General features: G+C 41.3%; 1 protein-coding gene across 1 annotated transcript in view; it reads right to left on the bottom strand.

The window, feature by feature from the left end:
- The window catches only part of ANP32B (acidic nuclear phosphoprotein 32 family member B), a 61,475-nt gene that overhangs the window by 26,046 nt on the left and 20,532 nt on the right, over positions 1 to 14,897 (bottom strand). The window contains exons 2-4 of the mRNA XM_077250829.1: positions 8,643 to 8,792; positions 6,270 to 6,392; positions 4,795 to 4,987 (exon numbers count right to left, since the gene is read on the bottom strand). Of these exons, the coding sequence (XP_077106944.1) occupies positions 4,795 to 4,987; positions 6,270 to 6,392; positions 8,643 to 8,792 (466 nt within the window). The remainder of the gene's footprint in view (positions 1 to 4,794; positions 4,988 to 6,269; positions 6,393 to 8,642; positions 8,793 to 14,897) is intronic.

Genomic DNA, 14,897 nt, shown 5'->3' with positions numbered 1-14,897 from the left:
ATACAAGCAGAAACTCTCCAAAAACTCACAAGTTCAATGGATGCAAGAATTGTGAAGGTGATATCAAAGAAGGGTTCCTATGATAACATGTAACTTGGCCTGTTAGGATGTTTTGGTGTTAAATAGCTTTTTGTTCAGTGAATGTGACCTCCTAATGCTGCAAATTCCACAAATGAGCATTTTCAGTTCTTTAAAACATATCAAATGTTTAGAAATTCTACTGTGCATAATAATTTGGAACAGTGCATTTTGAGTTTTTATTCATTTTGGAGATTATACTGTTATCATTGGGAGGTTTCTTCAATAAAATTCGATGTATACTCTAACGGGTGATGACTTATTAGACTGACTGTCATTTGCACCAACCATTTAGGAAAATCCGATAAAAATGTCATTTGCATAATAATTTGGAACATAGTGTACACATATATTTTCTGTGTGTATTGGAACAACACAAAAAAACTGAAAAGTAAGGCAAATTTTACATCATTTCACCCAACTCCAAAAATGTGCCAGACAAAATTGTTGCCACCATCAACTTAATATTAGGGCGCACACTCTTTGGAATAAATAAACTGCAATCAATCGCTTCCTAGAACCATTAACAAGCTTCTTACACCTCTTAATTGGATATTTGGACCACTCTTCTTTTGCAAACTGCACCATGTCTCTCATATTTGAAGGTTGCCTTCTCCCAATAGCAATTTTAAGATCTCTGCAGTGGACGCTTCAGAATTCTCCACCACTTTGTTTCCATCCATTTCTGGGTGCTTCTTGTAGTATGTTTAAGGTCATTGTCCTGCTAGTCCATGACCTAGGACTCAAAGCCAGTTTTCCAACACTGGGAACTACATTGTGACCTAAATTCCTTGGGTAATCTTCAGATTTCATGATGCCTTGCACACAGTCAAGGCTCTCAGTGCAAAACAACCCAAAAACATCTTTGAACTTCCACCATATTTGACTATAAGTACGGTGTTCTTTTCTTTGTAGGCCTCATTCCATTTTCTGTAAACAGTAGAATGATGTGCTTTACCGAAAAGCTCTCTCTTGGGATTGATCTGTCCACAAGACGCTTTCCCAGAAGAATTTTGGGCTTACTCGCATACATTTTGGCAAACTGCAATCTAGCTTTTTTATGTCTCTGTTTCAGCAGTGGGGTCCTCCTGCCATAGCATTTCATTTCATTCACATGTCGATGGATAGTTTGCGCTGACACTGAAGCACCCAGACCCTGCAAGACAGCTTGAATTTCTTTGTAACTTGATTGGGGCTTAATATCCACCTTCCAGATTATCTTGCGTTGCAACCGTTCACCAATTTTTCTTTCTGACGACCATGGACATTAGCTACAGTTCCATGGGTTGTAAACGTCTTGATTATGGTGCGTACCGTTGACAAATAAATATCAAGATCTCTGGAGGTGGACTTGCAACCTTGAGATTGTTGATATTTTTCAACAATTTTGGTTCTGAAGTCCATTCTCCTTACTTTCTGTTCTCCATGCTTAGTGGCATACACAAACCCACAATGCAAACATAGGAGTCAAATTCTCCCCTTTTTATCTGGTTTCAGGCATGATTTTCATATTTCCCACACCAGTTACCTGCCACTGGTGAGTTTGAACGAGCATCACATGCTTGAAACAAAGTGATTTACCCACAATTTTGGAAAAGTGTCAACAATTTTGTGTGGCCCATTTTGGGGGTTTTGTGTGAAATTATGTGCAGTTTGCCTTTTTTCTCTTTTTTTGTGTTGTTTCAATAAACACACATTAAATAAACTTGTATAACAAAATATGTGTAATTGCAATAATTTTCTGGGAGAAAGACACTTTTGGCCATGACTGTATATATTACTGTCATCATCTGTGAATCCTATAATTGTGCCATGTTTCAACCGTTTTGTAAAATTTTAATTCACTTATGGCAAATAATCAAGACATTTTTTTATCTCAGTTTGAGCAATTTAAAAAATATATATATACGGTATATATATTTTTTTAAATCTGTGCATTTAAATGCAAAGATCTGACAGCTGTTGCGATATCTATTTAGGCATCAGAATCACTAGAACCTTTATCACTCTACTTGGGCGCAGCCTGAAAAGTAAAGTAGATAAGTGCCCAGATATGTCTATATGCACTTTATTCATATTTGTCATTGCTGCTAACTTCCATTACAAGCACTGCACTTTAAATAATTATTCAATATTTACAGGCACTACATGAAATTATTTATACTCAAACTGTTAACATATTAAAGGGAACCTGTCACCCCCACAATCGAACATGAGCTAAGCCCACCAGCATCAGGGGCTTATCTACAGCATTCTGTAATGCTGTAGATAAGCCCCCGATGTATCCTGAAAGATGAGAAAAAGAGGTTAGATTATACTCACCTGGGTGGACGGTCCGATCAGATGGGCGTCGCGGTCCGGTGCCTCCTATTTTCATAGGATGACGTCCTCTTCTTGTCTTCCTGCCGTGGCTCCGGCGCAGGCGTACTTTGTCTGCCCTATTGAGGGTGGAGCAAAGTACTGCAGGCGCCGGGCCTCTCTGACCTTTCCTGGCGCCAGCGCACTGCAGTACTTGGCTCTGCCCTCAACAGGGCAGACAAAGTACGCCTGCGCTGGAGTATGAAGATAAGAGGAGGACGTCATCGTAAGAAGATGGGAGGCCCCGGACCGGACCACTACACCCATCGGATCAGACCGCGACACCCATCGGATCGGACCGCAGCGGGAACGCCCCTGGCTAAGTATAATCTAACCTTTTTTTCTCATCTTTCAGGATACATCGGGGGCTTAGCTCATGTTTGATATTGGGGGTGACAGGTTCCCTTTCAGGCTATGTGCATACGTAGCAGAATTGCAGCGGAAATTTCCGCGGCAATTCTGCGCCTCCTGCCGCGGGTATATCGCATGCAGAATTTGCATGCATATACCCGCAGAAAACTAGCGTTTTGCAAGCATAACTAGCTTGCAGAATGCTAGCGTTTTCCAAGCGATCTGTAGCATCGCTTGGAAAACTGATTGACAGGTTAGTCACACTTGTCAAAAGTGTTTGATAAGATGCTTATGCAGCATCTATAGTAAAAGGTAGAATGTTAAAAATAATAAAAAAAATTAAAAAAAAGGCTATACTCACCTCAGCGGCTTCCGTTCCTAATGCTGTGTGTTCAGGACCTTCCATTGACGTAGCGGTCACGTGACCCGCGATCATGTGACCGTGACGTCATCGCAGGTCCTTCACACACACCACAGAAACCGTTGAGGAAGTCGGGCCGCCCGAAGGTGAGTATATCGCTATTTTTTATTTTAATTCTTTTTTTTTTACCACTTATATGGTGCCCAGTCCGTGGAGGAGTCTCCTCTCCTCCACCCTGGGTACCAACCGCACATGATCTGCTTGCTTCCCGCATGGTGTGCACAGCCCCGTGCGGGAAGTAAGCAGATCAATGCACTCCTATGTGTGCAGAATCGCCGCGATTCCGCAATTTTAATGAACATGCTGCGTTTTTTTCTGGATTGCGATTCCGCTCAGGAAAAAAATGCAGCATGTGCACAAAAAATGCGGATTGCATTCTGTTACATAGGATGCGTAATGTTAGCGTTTTTTTCGCGGTTTTATAGCGAAAAAAAACGCAAAAAATCTGCTACGTGTGCACACAGCCTCACAGTTAAAAACAATTAGTCTATGCATAACCTTCTTGATATTCATTGGGTGTCCACAGCCAATTACGTTCCTCACTATTGAGGCATTTGCTTTTATTTTATTTTTGTATGTTTGTCTTGGAATTTTCAATAAAATTGTTATTTATTCTTCATTTTTCTTGAGCAACTCTGGTCATTTTGCCCTGGATGAGCATATAGGGTGGCAGATGGAGATTCATAGTTAAACTTTAAAGCACAGGATACTATATGGATCAAAAAGTTGTTTGATTTAATTACATAACTTAAAATAGTAGCAAATAATGCAAGACGAAAACCAGAAACATTCCTTCTCCCTTATAGTCTTTGTTCTCATCGGGCCAGCATGTGGGCAGTCAATCAGTGGTCTAAGTGCTCAAGTGCATGATACCAACAGTATGGCACATGACCGTTGAGGACGCTGACAGGCTGCAGTGGTCACATGGTGATGGCTGTAAACAAAGACCAGAAGGACCACTGAAGAGTCGGGAAAGGATTGTCAAGGGAAAGGAGGCGAGTCATTTCTTTCACAACAAAGTGACTAATCCTTGCAATTATGTTTGTAGAGGGGGAAAAATATATACTTACATAGGTGAAGTAACCTATAATTTAGAAATTCTATACAGAGGCCTCTTCAGAGAACAACTTGTTTTGAATCATTTGAAATTAATATGGTCTACACTATTAAAATGATTAGTATTTCATAAAACATACTTCATACGATTGAAAAAGAAATTATTATTCTACACTGACTTCACATTTGATACTTTGTTTTGAAGGTTTGTACTTGTAGCGATTGAATGAGAACATTCTTTTTTTTTTTACTTCCAGAAGTTGAAATCTGTCCCATCATGTGATGTTCATACAGGTACATAACTTGTTACAGATACATCAGAGTTAACTTCGATCCATGCACCTTCGTGATCATCAGATCAAAGATGTTCATTCCACAGAAGTAAACACTGAATGATTCCATTCAATTATGATAAAGCAGAGCTTTTGGAAACTGTGAAACTTACCCTATTTCAGATTTTATTTTTTTTTAAAACTGGGAAAAAAACAAAACAAAAACACATTTAAAGAAGTCAAGATAGCACAACTCACCTTCATCTTCCTCCTCGTCAACACCATCTCCATCAGCCTCAGCATCAGAATCTGGGGCCTCCTTATCATCCCGATCATATCCATCCAGGTATGTCAGCTGAGGGAGGAGTTTGAATACACTTTCTCTGTAGTCATTCAGATTTGTTACTTCACAGTTAAAAAGGTCGAGATTCTTCAAATGTTCCAATTTTTTCTGAAATATAATAAAAATATGATATAATATAATTTTCATGTCAGTTGTATGCTTAACTAGATGCATTCCATAGCACTGCAAGAGAGGTCTCGCTGCAGTTATTTCAGGTGACTTTTCAGGGTAAGCTGCTGTGTGTATACTTGAGAAATAACATTTCTGACAATGATATAAATTGTATCCGGCATTTTCTTTGAACTTTTCTCTGTATGTCGCTAGCTTCTTTTTAACGCTCCCTTCTCCACAGACTTCGGTAGCGTTCACACGGTCAGTATTATACGTCAATATTTGTAAGGCTGCTTTCACGCTAGCGTCGGTACGGGCCCATCGCAGTGCGTCGGCCCGACGCATGCTGTGAAAGAAATGCCCGACGTGGGCAGCGGAAGCGTCGTAAGACCATTGTAAGGTCCGGGGAGGAGGGGGCGGAGTTTCGGCAGCGCATGCACGGTCGAAAATGGCGGACACGACGCGCAAAAAAACATTACATGTAACGTTTTTTTGTGCCGACGGTCTGCCAAAACACGACGCAACCATCGCACGATGGTTGCGACGTGTGGCAATACGTCGGTAATGTTAGTCTATGGGGAAAAAACGCATCCTGCAGACAACTTTGCAGGATTTGTTTTTTCTCCTGAACGACGCATTGCGACGTATTGCAAACGCCCTAGTGTGAAAGTAGCCTTAGCCAAAACCAGGAGTGGAACAATCAGAGGAAAAGTATAATAGAAACACGTCACCACTTCTGTAAAATACTGACCAAATACTGAACGTGGACTTATGAGCAGCAGCTGAAATCAGGTCCCACTAAGCTGAATTCAGGTCTGAGGAGTTTGATTAAGTAGGGGAACTTCTGTCTTTCATAAGTTATACTCTTTAAAGAGGACTCCAAGAAAAAAATCACTTTACTAGTATACTGGAAAATTCTGGCATAAATTGCTTTGAAATGTAGCAATAATTTTACACAACTAAGTTGTGCAAAATTGTTTTGACGTTTAGCGTTTTCACATTAGGTTCTTCCAACTCTGCCAAAATGGGTGAAGTTAGGGTGGGAAAGGAGCGTGATGACAACTCTCTTAATGATCAGGAGGGTCTGACTCCAGCAAGCTCTCTCCTCAAAACTGGGGAGAAAAAATCATGGATATTGATGAATCAAGGTCTACAAATCAGATATTTGCAACATACATCTAGATTTGTTTTTCTTAATTAATTTTGCAACATGTAACCAAATGTCAAATTTACTGATGGAGAAGGCTGGCAACAAAAGAATAACAAAAAAAATCCATACCAGAGGTTCCAATGTGCTAATGTCTTTTAATTTGTTTCCACTGAGGTTTAGATGTGTGAGGTTGGGAAGCTTTTCTGCTAATACGTCCAGACCTCCAGATATTCTGTTGTCACTTAATTCAAGCTGAAAAGAAAGCGGAAAAAAAACATTTTTACTTATTTTTTTTTTAGGAAAGAAACAAAACACAGAACCATTTCTGATAAAACCATAACTAAGCAAAAGATTTTTTTCAAGTGTATGTTTAACCTGTTACTGGACTAGGCAACTTTCTGTTTAGGTGTTTTAATGTTTTTCCCCTTTCTTCCAGGAGCAATAACAAGTTTTTTTTTTAGGACAAGCTGCAGTTTTGAATGACACCATTCAGCATATTGAGAAAAGTGAAAATGCAAAGAAACCGCACTTCTACAATTGTTTAATGGGTTTTATTGTTCACAATAAAAATTACGTAAAGTACGATTATAGCAATATCAAACTTGTAAATACATATATTTTATTTAAGCCACGAAATTCGTAAAGAGAAAAACAAGAAAATAAATAAAAATTTTGCTTGTTTGCATGATTATTTTTCGAGCTGTATAAGGACATCTTTTTTATTGTGACAAACAGCCATTGATACCATTGTGGTGAAGACATTTTGATCTCTTCTGATTGCATTTATTTGTGGTGATCCTCAAAAAACGATCACGCTATTTAATTTTATATTTTGTTAGATCAGACTTATGCACATGTACTGTATTTTTCGGACTATTTAGGGTGGAATATGGGGGGTGTCTTATAGTACAAATGTAGCTTACCGGGGGGTTGCGGCAGTGGTGGAGCGGGATCACAGGAGGCAGGGTCACTTCCTCAGGAATCCAACAGAGGCAGAACAGGTGCGATGTTGAGGGCCCGGTGTCAGTGGGGAGGCAAAGCAGAGTGCATTACTTTGTCAGCGGCCTTTCTCCCAAAGCAGTGGGCTGCCTCCGGCGGAGCCTGTGCAGACTGGGATCTCAGCCAGGCCTAGATCTCAGTCTGTGTAGGCTCCGGCGGCTCACGGCTTTGGGAGAAAGGCCGCCGACAAAGTAATGCACACTCTGCTCCACCGCCCACACCGGGCCTGCAGCATCGCTGTGGCACCTACTTCTCCCAACTGGGGCTCGCAGCATTGCCTCACTTCTGCCACCAGAGGAAGGGGCCATGCTTCCCTTGACCTCCAGGTAAAATACCTTAAATTCTGCAGGTTAATAGCGTTTATTTTTTACATGACCAGGTCCCCCTTTAACTTCTTAAAGGCATAATGAAACATGGATGTCATGGAGTGCTCTCCTCTCCACTAAACCGTCTACATCAGTATGGTCTGAGTGTTAAGACAACCTGCAAGACCACAAGGCACTGATGTTATCGTCTTGCATGAGCCAGGGAGCATCTACGCTGAATGAGGGACCAGTGGGCCTCAGTGCTGTTCACTGATAAAAGTCGATTCAAGCTGAGCAGAAATGATGGCCGCCAACGACATTGGAGATGTCAAGGAGAGTGCTACGCATCAGCCATGGTTGTCACCAGACGAGCCTTTGTTGGAGGTGTTATTACAGTGTCTAGTCAACACAGAACTGCCCTACACCTTGTGAATTGTACAGTCACAAGCCCCTACTACTTGAATAATATAATTAATCCAGCCATTGTGCCTCCGCATGAACAATACAGGCCTAATTTCATCTTCATGGACAATGCTCCAGCTCACTGAGGTCAGATCATTAGAGAACGACCGTTGGAGACTGGGGTACCTCAAACGGAGAGGCCTGCACTTTCTCCAGACCTAAATCTCATATAAAACCTATGAGATCAGTCGATATCTAGAGACTCGTAACTCTGTACCCCAGAACCTCAATTACCTGAGAGCTGTCCTTCAAGAAGAGTGGGATGCCATGTCTCAGCAGACAATAAATTGACAGCATGAGACGTCATTGCCAAGCTGTTATTGATGCTCAAGGCCATATGACAAGTTATTGAGACATTGACATTTTTTGTAGGGTATACCCACCACTGTTGTTGGCTTGTGTTTCAATAAATTGTTTGAGATGAGGTAATCACCATTGCGCATGGCTTCTACTTAAATGTCCTACTTTCATGATGAAATATCACTGCTGCATGAACTTTACATTTTTCGTCAATTTCACCTGAAAGCCAGATATTCTTAACTTTTTGTGAGTAGTATAGTTTTACAAATCAACATGGCTAACATGACAAGAATCCCTCAGCTCACAATTTCTTTGAGTCACCCCCTCCTCCTGCCTTTACTGAAATGATGGCATATACTAGCCATACACTATAATGTTCTAGGATGTGAAAATACCTTTAAGAAACGGACATTTAAAACCAGAGAAATTAACTTACCTTTTTTAACTTGGGCAACTTTGGAAGGTTTGAAACTGACAGCAACATGACATTTATTAGGCTGAGGAACTCTAGATTAACAAACTCTGCTGTGAGACCCTCAATTTTGCCTTCGCGTGCTCTGCAGTTGTCCAGTACCAGTTCTCGTACCTGTAAAGTATAAATGCACAGCATTACAATGGACTACAATACAAAAGAGGCTGTAACTTACTGAATGATGGGAAGGGTCACTTGCTCATGATATCTCTGCCCTGTCCTTTTGAGCACTGGTGTTCTATAATGCGCACCCATTTTAAGTTGGAATGCGAGCATACAGTGAAGTATTTACCGATGCTGATAACTGTTGTGAATTCTGTTCTCGAACTCCCTCCTGTGGTTATGAATGGTACTTCGGCGAGTTCTGTCCATGGACACCCTCTGGTGGCTGTGAGTGGAGCTGCTGGTTCTGAGGTTCCTTCCCCAGCCGACCTCGTTTAGGCCTTGGCTGGCTGCTCTATTTAACTCCACTCAGATCGTTACTTGATGCCAGCTGTCAATGTCCTAGTACTGGTTCAGTTCTCTTGGATCTTTCAGATGATCTGTCTACTTCAGCAAAAGCTAAGTCCCTGCTAGCTTATTTGTTACCACTGTGTTTTTGTCCAGCTTGCTATTATGAATTTGTCTTGTTAGCTGGAAGCTCTGGGATGCAGAGTGGCACCACCGCGCCGTGAGTCGGTGCGGTGCTCTCTTTTGCACACTCTGCGTGGTTTTTTGTTAGTTTTTTATGCTGACCGCAAAGATACCTTTTCTATCCTCAGTTTGCTTAGTAAGGTCAGGCCTCCTTTGCTGAAACCTATTTCATTCCTGTGTTTGTGACTTCCATCTTAACTCACAGTCAATATGTGTGGGGGGCTGCCTATTTCTTTGGGGAATTTCTCTGAGGCAAGGTAGGCTGTATTTTCTATCTTTATGGGTAGTTAGCGCTTACGCCGTGAAGAAGTGTCTAGGCAGAGTCAGGAACGCTCCACGGCTATTTCTAGTTGTTGTGATAGGATTAGGGGTTGAGGTCAGCAGAGCTCCCACTTCCCAGAGCTCGTCCTGTATTACTAGTTCGCTCATCTGGTCATTTCTAGTGCTCCTAACCACCAGTTCAATCATAACAGATAACAGTGATGCACCATTATCTTTCCCCTATACAGCAAGCACTGTGTCTCTAACATAGGATTCATCAAGAAATGGATATTTGTCAGTGGTGCGGCTCTTTATTTATAATCTACAACAGCATGAAGCATTGTGCATAAACAGATATACAGAAACTGGCAGTATACAATATACAGTATCGTGCAGCATTGAATGTATCTATAGAAACAAGTGCCAATCGACTGTATAAAGTTGGTGCTCATTAGGGATGGAAATGCCAATGTAGACGAGTTATTAAAGAGTAAACCATTGTTTTTAATTTTATACATGAAAAATGCACATGAAGATAAGAAACATTATAATATTTCTTATCATAGATAACGGTTTCTTTCTCCTCCTTTACTGATCTTTCAATCTCAGTTCAAAGGCAAAATAAATATTCAGTGAAGGTAGATTTCTCCATTTCTGAAATAGGAGATGACTACTGGTGCTTTCAAAATTGTATGAAGGGAAGAGATAGAGGTAGACACGTACATTTTATTGAAAGTTCTGCTTAAAAGTCACTGCATAGAACTTTGAGCACCAACTGTCATCCATCTCCATAATGGGAAATACTGTATTCATTGAAGACAAATTTTAGCCATGAATTAACAGTGAAGGATCAGTTCGGGAAATCAAGAAGTAGATTTTTCTTATAAGATATATTACAACATTTCTTATTTTCATATGTACTATTGATTTATGGGAAAAAACAATGGTTACTCTTTAAATAACAGTATTGTAAATCAGTGCATAAATTAAGTGATTGCCAGCTACCATATGAGATCCCCCCCAATCAACAATATGTTTTAATTATAGCTTTAGAATTTGCAAAGGTGATGAAGATCACACTTCTCTACGAAAAAAAAAAAAGTTTCCAAATTTGAACACCAATTCATTTTGCCCTGAAAACAGCTTATATTGTTTAAAACGCTGATCCATGATGACTATATCAGAATATCCATGCGAATTGCAGAATAAATACTGCTTAGTAAACCTTCAGGGCCGTATTTGCCACTAGGCACCAGCAGTTCAGTTCCTAGGCAGTAGTTTGTGGAGGAAAGTGCAGGTGTGAAAGAAAGGCTTTTCTTTTTTTCTCAGTCCCCTCTGACAGGCCAAATAACAAAGCTGGCATTTCTTGCAGTGGGAGAGGGGCCGCTGTTAAAAGTTAGAACTAGATGAAAGAGAAAGGGATGAGAGACTTCAATCAGAGATGTCGCCACCTATATAAGGCCTGTCCCACACGTCCAGATAATTCCGGTACCAGAAAAATCGGTACCGGAGTTATCCGTGTCCGTGTGTCCATGAGCTCACGTGGCACATCAGTGTGGCACACGTGCGGCAGCCGTGCGCCGACTGGGTACCACACGGACAGTGCAGGAGACAGCGCTACAGTAAGCACTGTCCCCTGCTTTGGGTGCTGAAGCCGCCATTCATTTCTTCTCTCCAGCAGCGTTCGCTGGAGAGAAGAAATGAAAAATCATTGTATTTTGGTTTTCTTTACGGTAGAAATAAATATCTTTGTCTCCACCCCCCTCCCACCTCCTGTGCGCCTGACCACTGGAAAGAAAATACTCACCCGGCTCCCTCGAAGCATCCTCTCCGCGCCGCAGCATCTCCTGTATGAGCGGTCACATGGTACCGCCCATTACAGTGATGAATATGCGGCTCCACCTCCCATAGGGGTGGAGCCGCATATTCATCACTGTAATGGGCGGCACCACGTGACCGCTCATACAGGAGAAGTTGCGGCGCGGAGAGGACGCTTCGAGAGAGCCGGATGAGTATTTTCTTTCCAGCGGTTAGGCGCACAGGGGGTGAGAGGGGGGTGGAGACAAAGATATTTATTTCTACCGCAAAAAAAACCCAAAATACAATGATTTTTCATTTCTTCTCTCCAGCGAACGCTGCTGGAGAGAAGAAATGAATGGCGGCTTCAGCACCACGCTGGGGGGACAGCGCTTACTGTAGCGCTGTCTCCTGCATGGCACACGGACAGCATCCGTGTGCGGTCCGTGTTTTACACGGACCCATTGACTTTAATGGGTCCGTGTGATCCGTGCGCACCCACGAACACTGACATGTCTCTGTGTTTTTCAAACGGACACACGGTCCGTGAAAACACGCTGACATGTGCAGAGACACATTGATTTTAATGTGTCTACGTGTGTCAGTGTCTCCGGTACGTGAGAAAACTGACACCTCACGTACCGGAATCACTGATGTGTGAAACCGGCCTAAGGTAGCTGGATATACACTGGCAACCATAAAACTTTTAAGCAACCACTGATGGGCTATATCAGGGGTCCCCAACCTGTGACTCAGGAGCCTCATGTAGCTCGCGGGCCCATGACATGCGGCTCGCGGCTGCCTGCCAAGTTGGTGCCTTAGCACCACATCTAGCAAACAACCATGAAGAGAAGGTCTCCAGGTTATTAATTTTGTGAATAGCCCTGCACAGAGGAGCAGATCTGGATGCCTATACTGGTCTTAGGGGTTTGGAGATAATTTAAGCATGGTAAGCTGGAAACCAGGTGATTGTATCTGTCAGAGGAGATGCTTCAAGCTGGATTCAACAGTGTAGTGGGAGTGTTTGATGCGCGCATATTGAATGGAAGCATTATGGGAACCTCTGGATCTTGGCATACTGCCTTGGTGCGATTTCTTTGACTGTCCTTAGACCGGTAATGGGGCCTCTGTGTCACTACTGAGAAGTGGGCAGGAGATGGATGTGGCTTGCAACTCTTAGACCTATGTGGCTCGCAACCCTCTCTCAAAGCTGAATGTGGCTCTCAAGGTCAGAAAAATTGGGGACCACTGGACTATAGGAAGCAGAGTGGCAGTCATTTAATAGCCTATAATACAACCTGATTACACTATAATGTGCACAGAACAATCAACAACACAATTTCCCTATGAACATAGAATAACATTGTTCTCTCCAGCATATCCCGTTTACACAGGAATATCTGATAGAGAAAAATTATATATATAGCAAGCTTAATATGATGAACAATGGTTTTGCTTTAACATCTACTAACTGACAACTTATTCGATAGGCTGATAATCGGTTCCTGATTATCAGCCATTGCAAACGTACTATAAAAGAGAAACTAAAGCTCTGGGAAATTTTTTTAAAATGTTTAAAGAGAATCTGTTCCCACCAAAAATGCTATTAACCTGCAGATATGGGGGAGAATAAATTTCGCACTCACAGCATAGTTCAAATACAGCAGAAAGTTAGGTTTTCTATGCGCTCCAGTCTACTGAGCTGACCTGCAACCAGTCTTCTCAAAATTAAAAGGAGCTAAAATATAAACTCTCTCCCAAACGTTAATTTACTCTTTAAATGTTCAATAGTGCTACTGCCTATGATTAATCAGTATTGTTGGTCCTGTATGGTCAGCAGTCTGATGATCACTGGTAACGACAACTCTCATCATCTCCTTACCATTGCTAAGAACTGGGAGTTGCAGGTTCATGCTACAATTGTATATGTCGAGGGTTGACCTGAAATTGCAATTATTCAGTTTTAACCCCTTAACGACCAGGGGTATTTTTGGTTTTGCATTTTCATTTTTTAGCTCCCCTTCTTCCCAGAGCCATAACTTTTTTATTTTTCCATCAATATGGCCATGCGAGGGCTTATTTTTTGCGGGACGAGTTGTACTTTTGAACGACACCATTGGTTTTATCATGTCGTGTACTAGAAAATGGGAAAAAAAATTCCAAGTGCAATCCCACACTTGATTTTTGTTTGGCTTTTTTTTTTTACTATGTTCACTAAATGGGAGTGACAAAGTAAACTAAAACGTAACTTTTAATGTTTTTTTTTTTTTTTTTTTTACAAAAAACACAACAATGGATAAATCAAGACAAACAAACCAAATGTGATAAAGTGCTAAAAGTTACCAGTGCAGTGCTCAATAATAAATAGTTTGAACTCACCAGAATGGGGATGTATAGCCATCTCATGGGCTCCTGCATACCTGCAACCTGCAGAAAAGGACTACAATTCTGGTGAGATCAAACCATTTATTATTGAGCACTGGTAACTTTTAGCACTTCGTACTTTATCACATTTAGTTTGTTTGTCTTGATTTATCCATTGTTTTTTGTTTGTTTTTTTAAACACACATTAAAAGTTATCACACGGTGGTTGGAACCAAAGATCTCAAATTTGGACTCATCAGACCAAAGCACAGATTTCTAGTCGTCTAATGTCCATTCCTTGTGTTCTTTAGCCCAAACAAGTCTCTTCTGCTTGTTGCCTGTCCTTAGAAGTGGTTTCTCAGCAGCTATTTTACCATGAAGGCCTGCTGCACAAAGTCTCCTCTTAACAGTTGTTGTAGAAATGTGTCTGCTGCTAGAACTCTCTGTGGCATTGACCTGGTTTCTAATCTGAGCTGCTGTTAACCTGCAATTTTTGAGGCTGGTGACTCGGATAAACTTATCCTCAGAAGCAGAGGTGACTCTTGGTCTTCCTTTCCTGGGGCGGTCCTCATGTGAGCCAGTTTCTTTGTAGCACTTGATGGTTTTTGCCACTGCACTTGGGGACACTTTCAAAGTTTTCCCAATTGTTCGGACTGACTGACCTTCATTTCTTAAAGTAATGATGGACACTCGTTTTTCTTTACTTAGCTGCTTTTTTCTTGCCATAATACAAATTCTAACAGTCTATTCAGTAGGACTATGAGCTGTGTATCCACCAGACCTCTGCTCAACACAACTGATGGTCCCAACCCCATTTATAAGGCAAGAAATCACACTTATTAAACCTGACAGGGCACACCTGTGAAGTGAAGACTATTCCCGGTGACTACCTCTTGAAGCTCATTAAGAGAATGTCAAGAGTGTGCAAAGCAGTCATCAAAGCGAAAGGTGGCTACTTTGAAGAACCTAGAATATAAGAGATAATTTGTTGTTTCACACTTTTTTGTTAAGTATATAATTCCACATGTGTTAATTCATAGTTTTGACGCCTTCAGTGTGAATGTACAATTTTCATAGTCGTGAAACTACAGAAAAATCTTTAAATGAGAAGGTGTGTCTAAGCTTTTGGTCTGTACTGTATACTATGTGCCTGAGCTATATACT

Source organism: Ranitomeya variabilis, chromosome 1, assembly GCF_051348905.1.
Source record: "Ranitomeya variabilis isolate aRanVar5 chromosome 1, aRanVar5.hap1, whole genome shotgun sequence".
Classification (NCBI taxonomy): domain Eukaryota; kingdom Metazoa; phylum Chordata; class Amphibia; order Anura; family Dendrobatidae; genus Ranitomeya; species Ranitomeya variabilis.
This window is presented reverse-complemented; position numbering and strand designations above follow the sequence as displayed.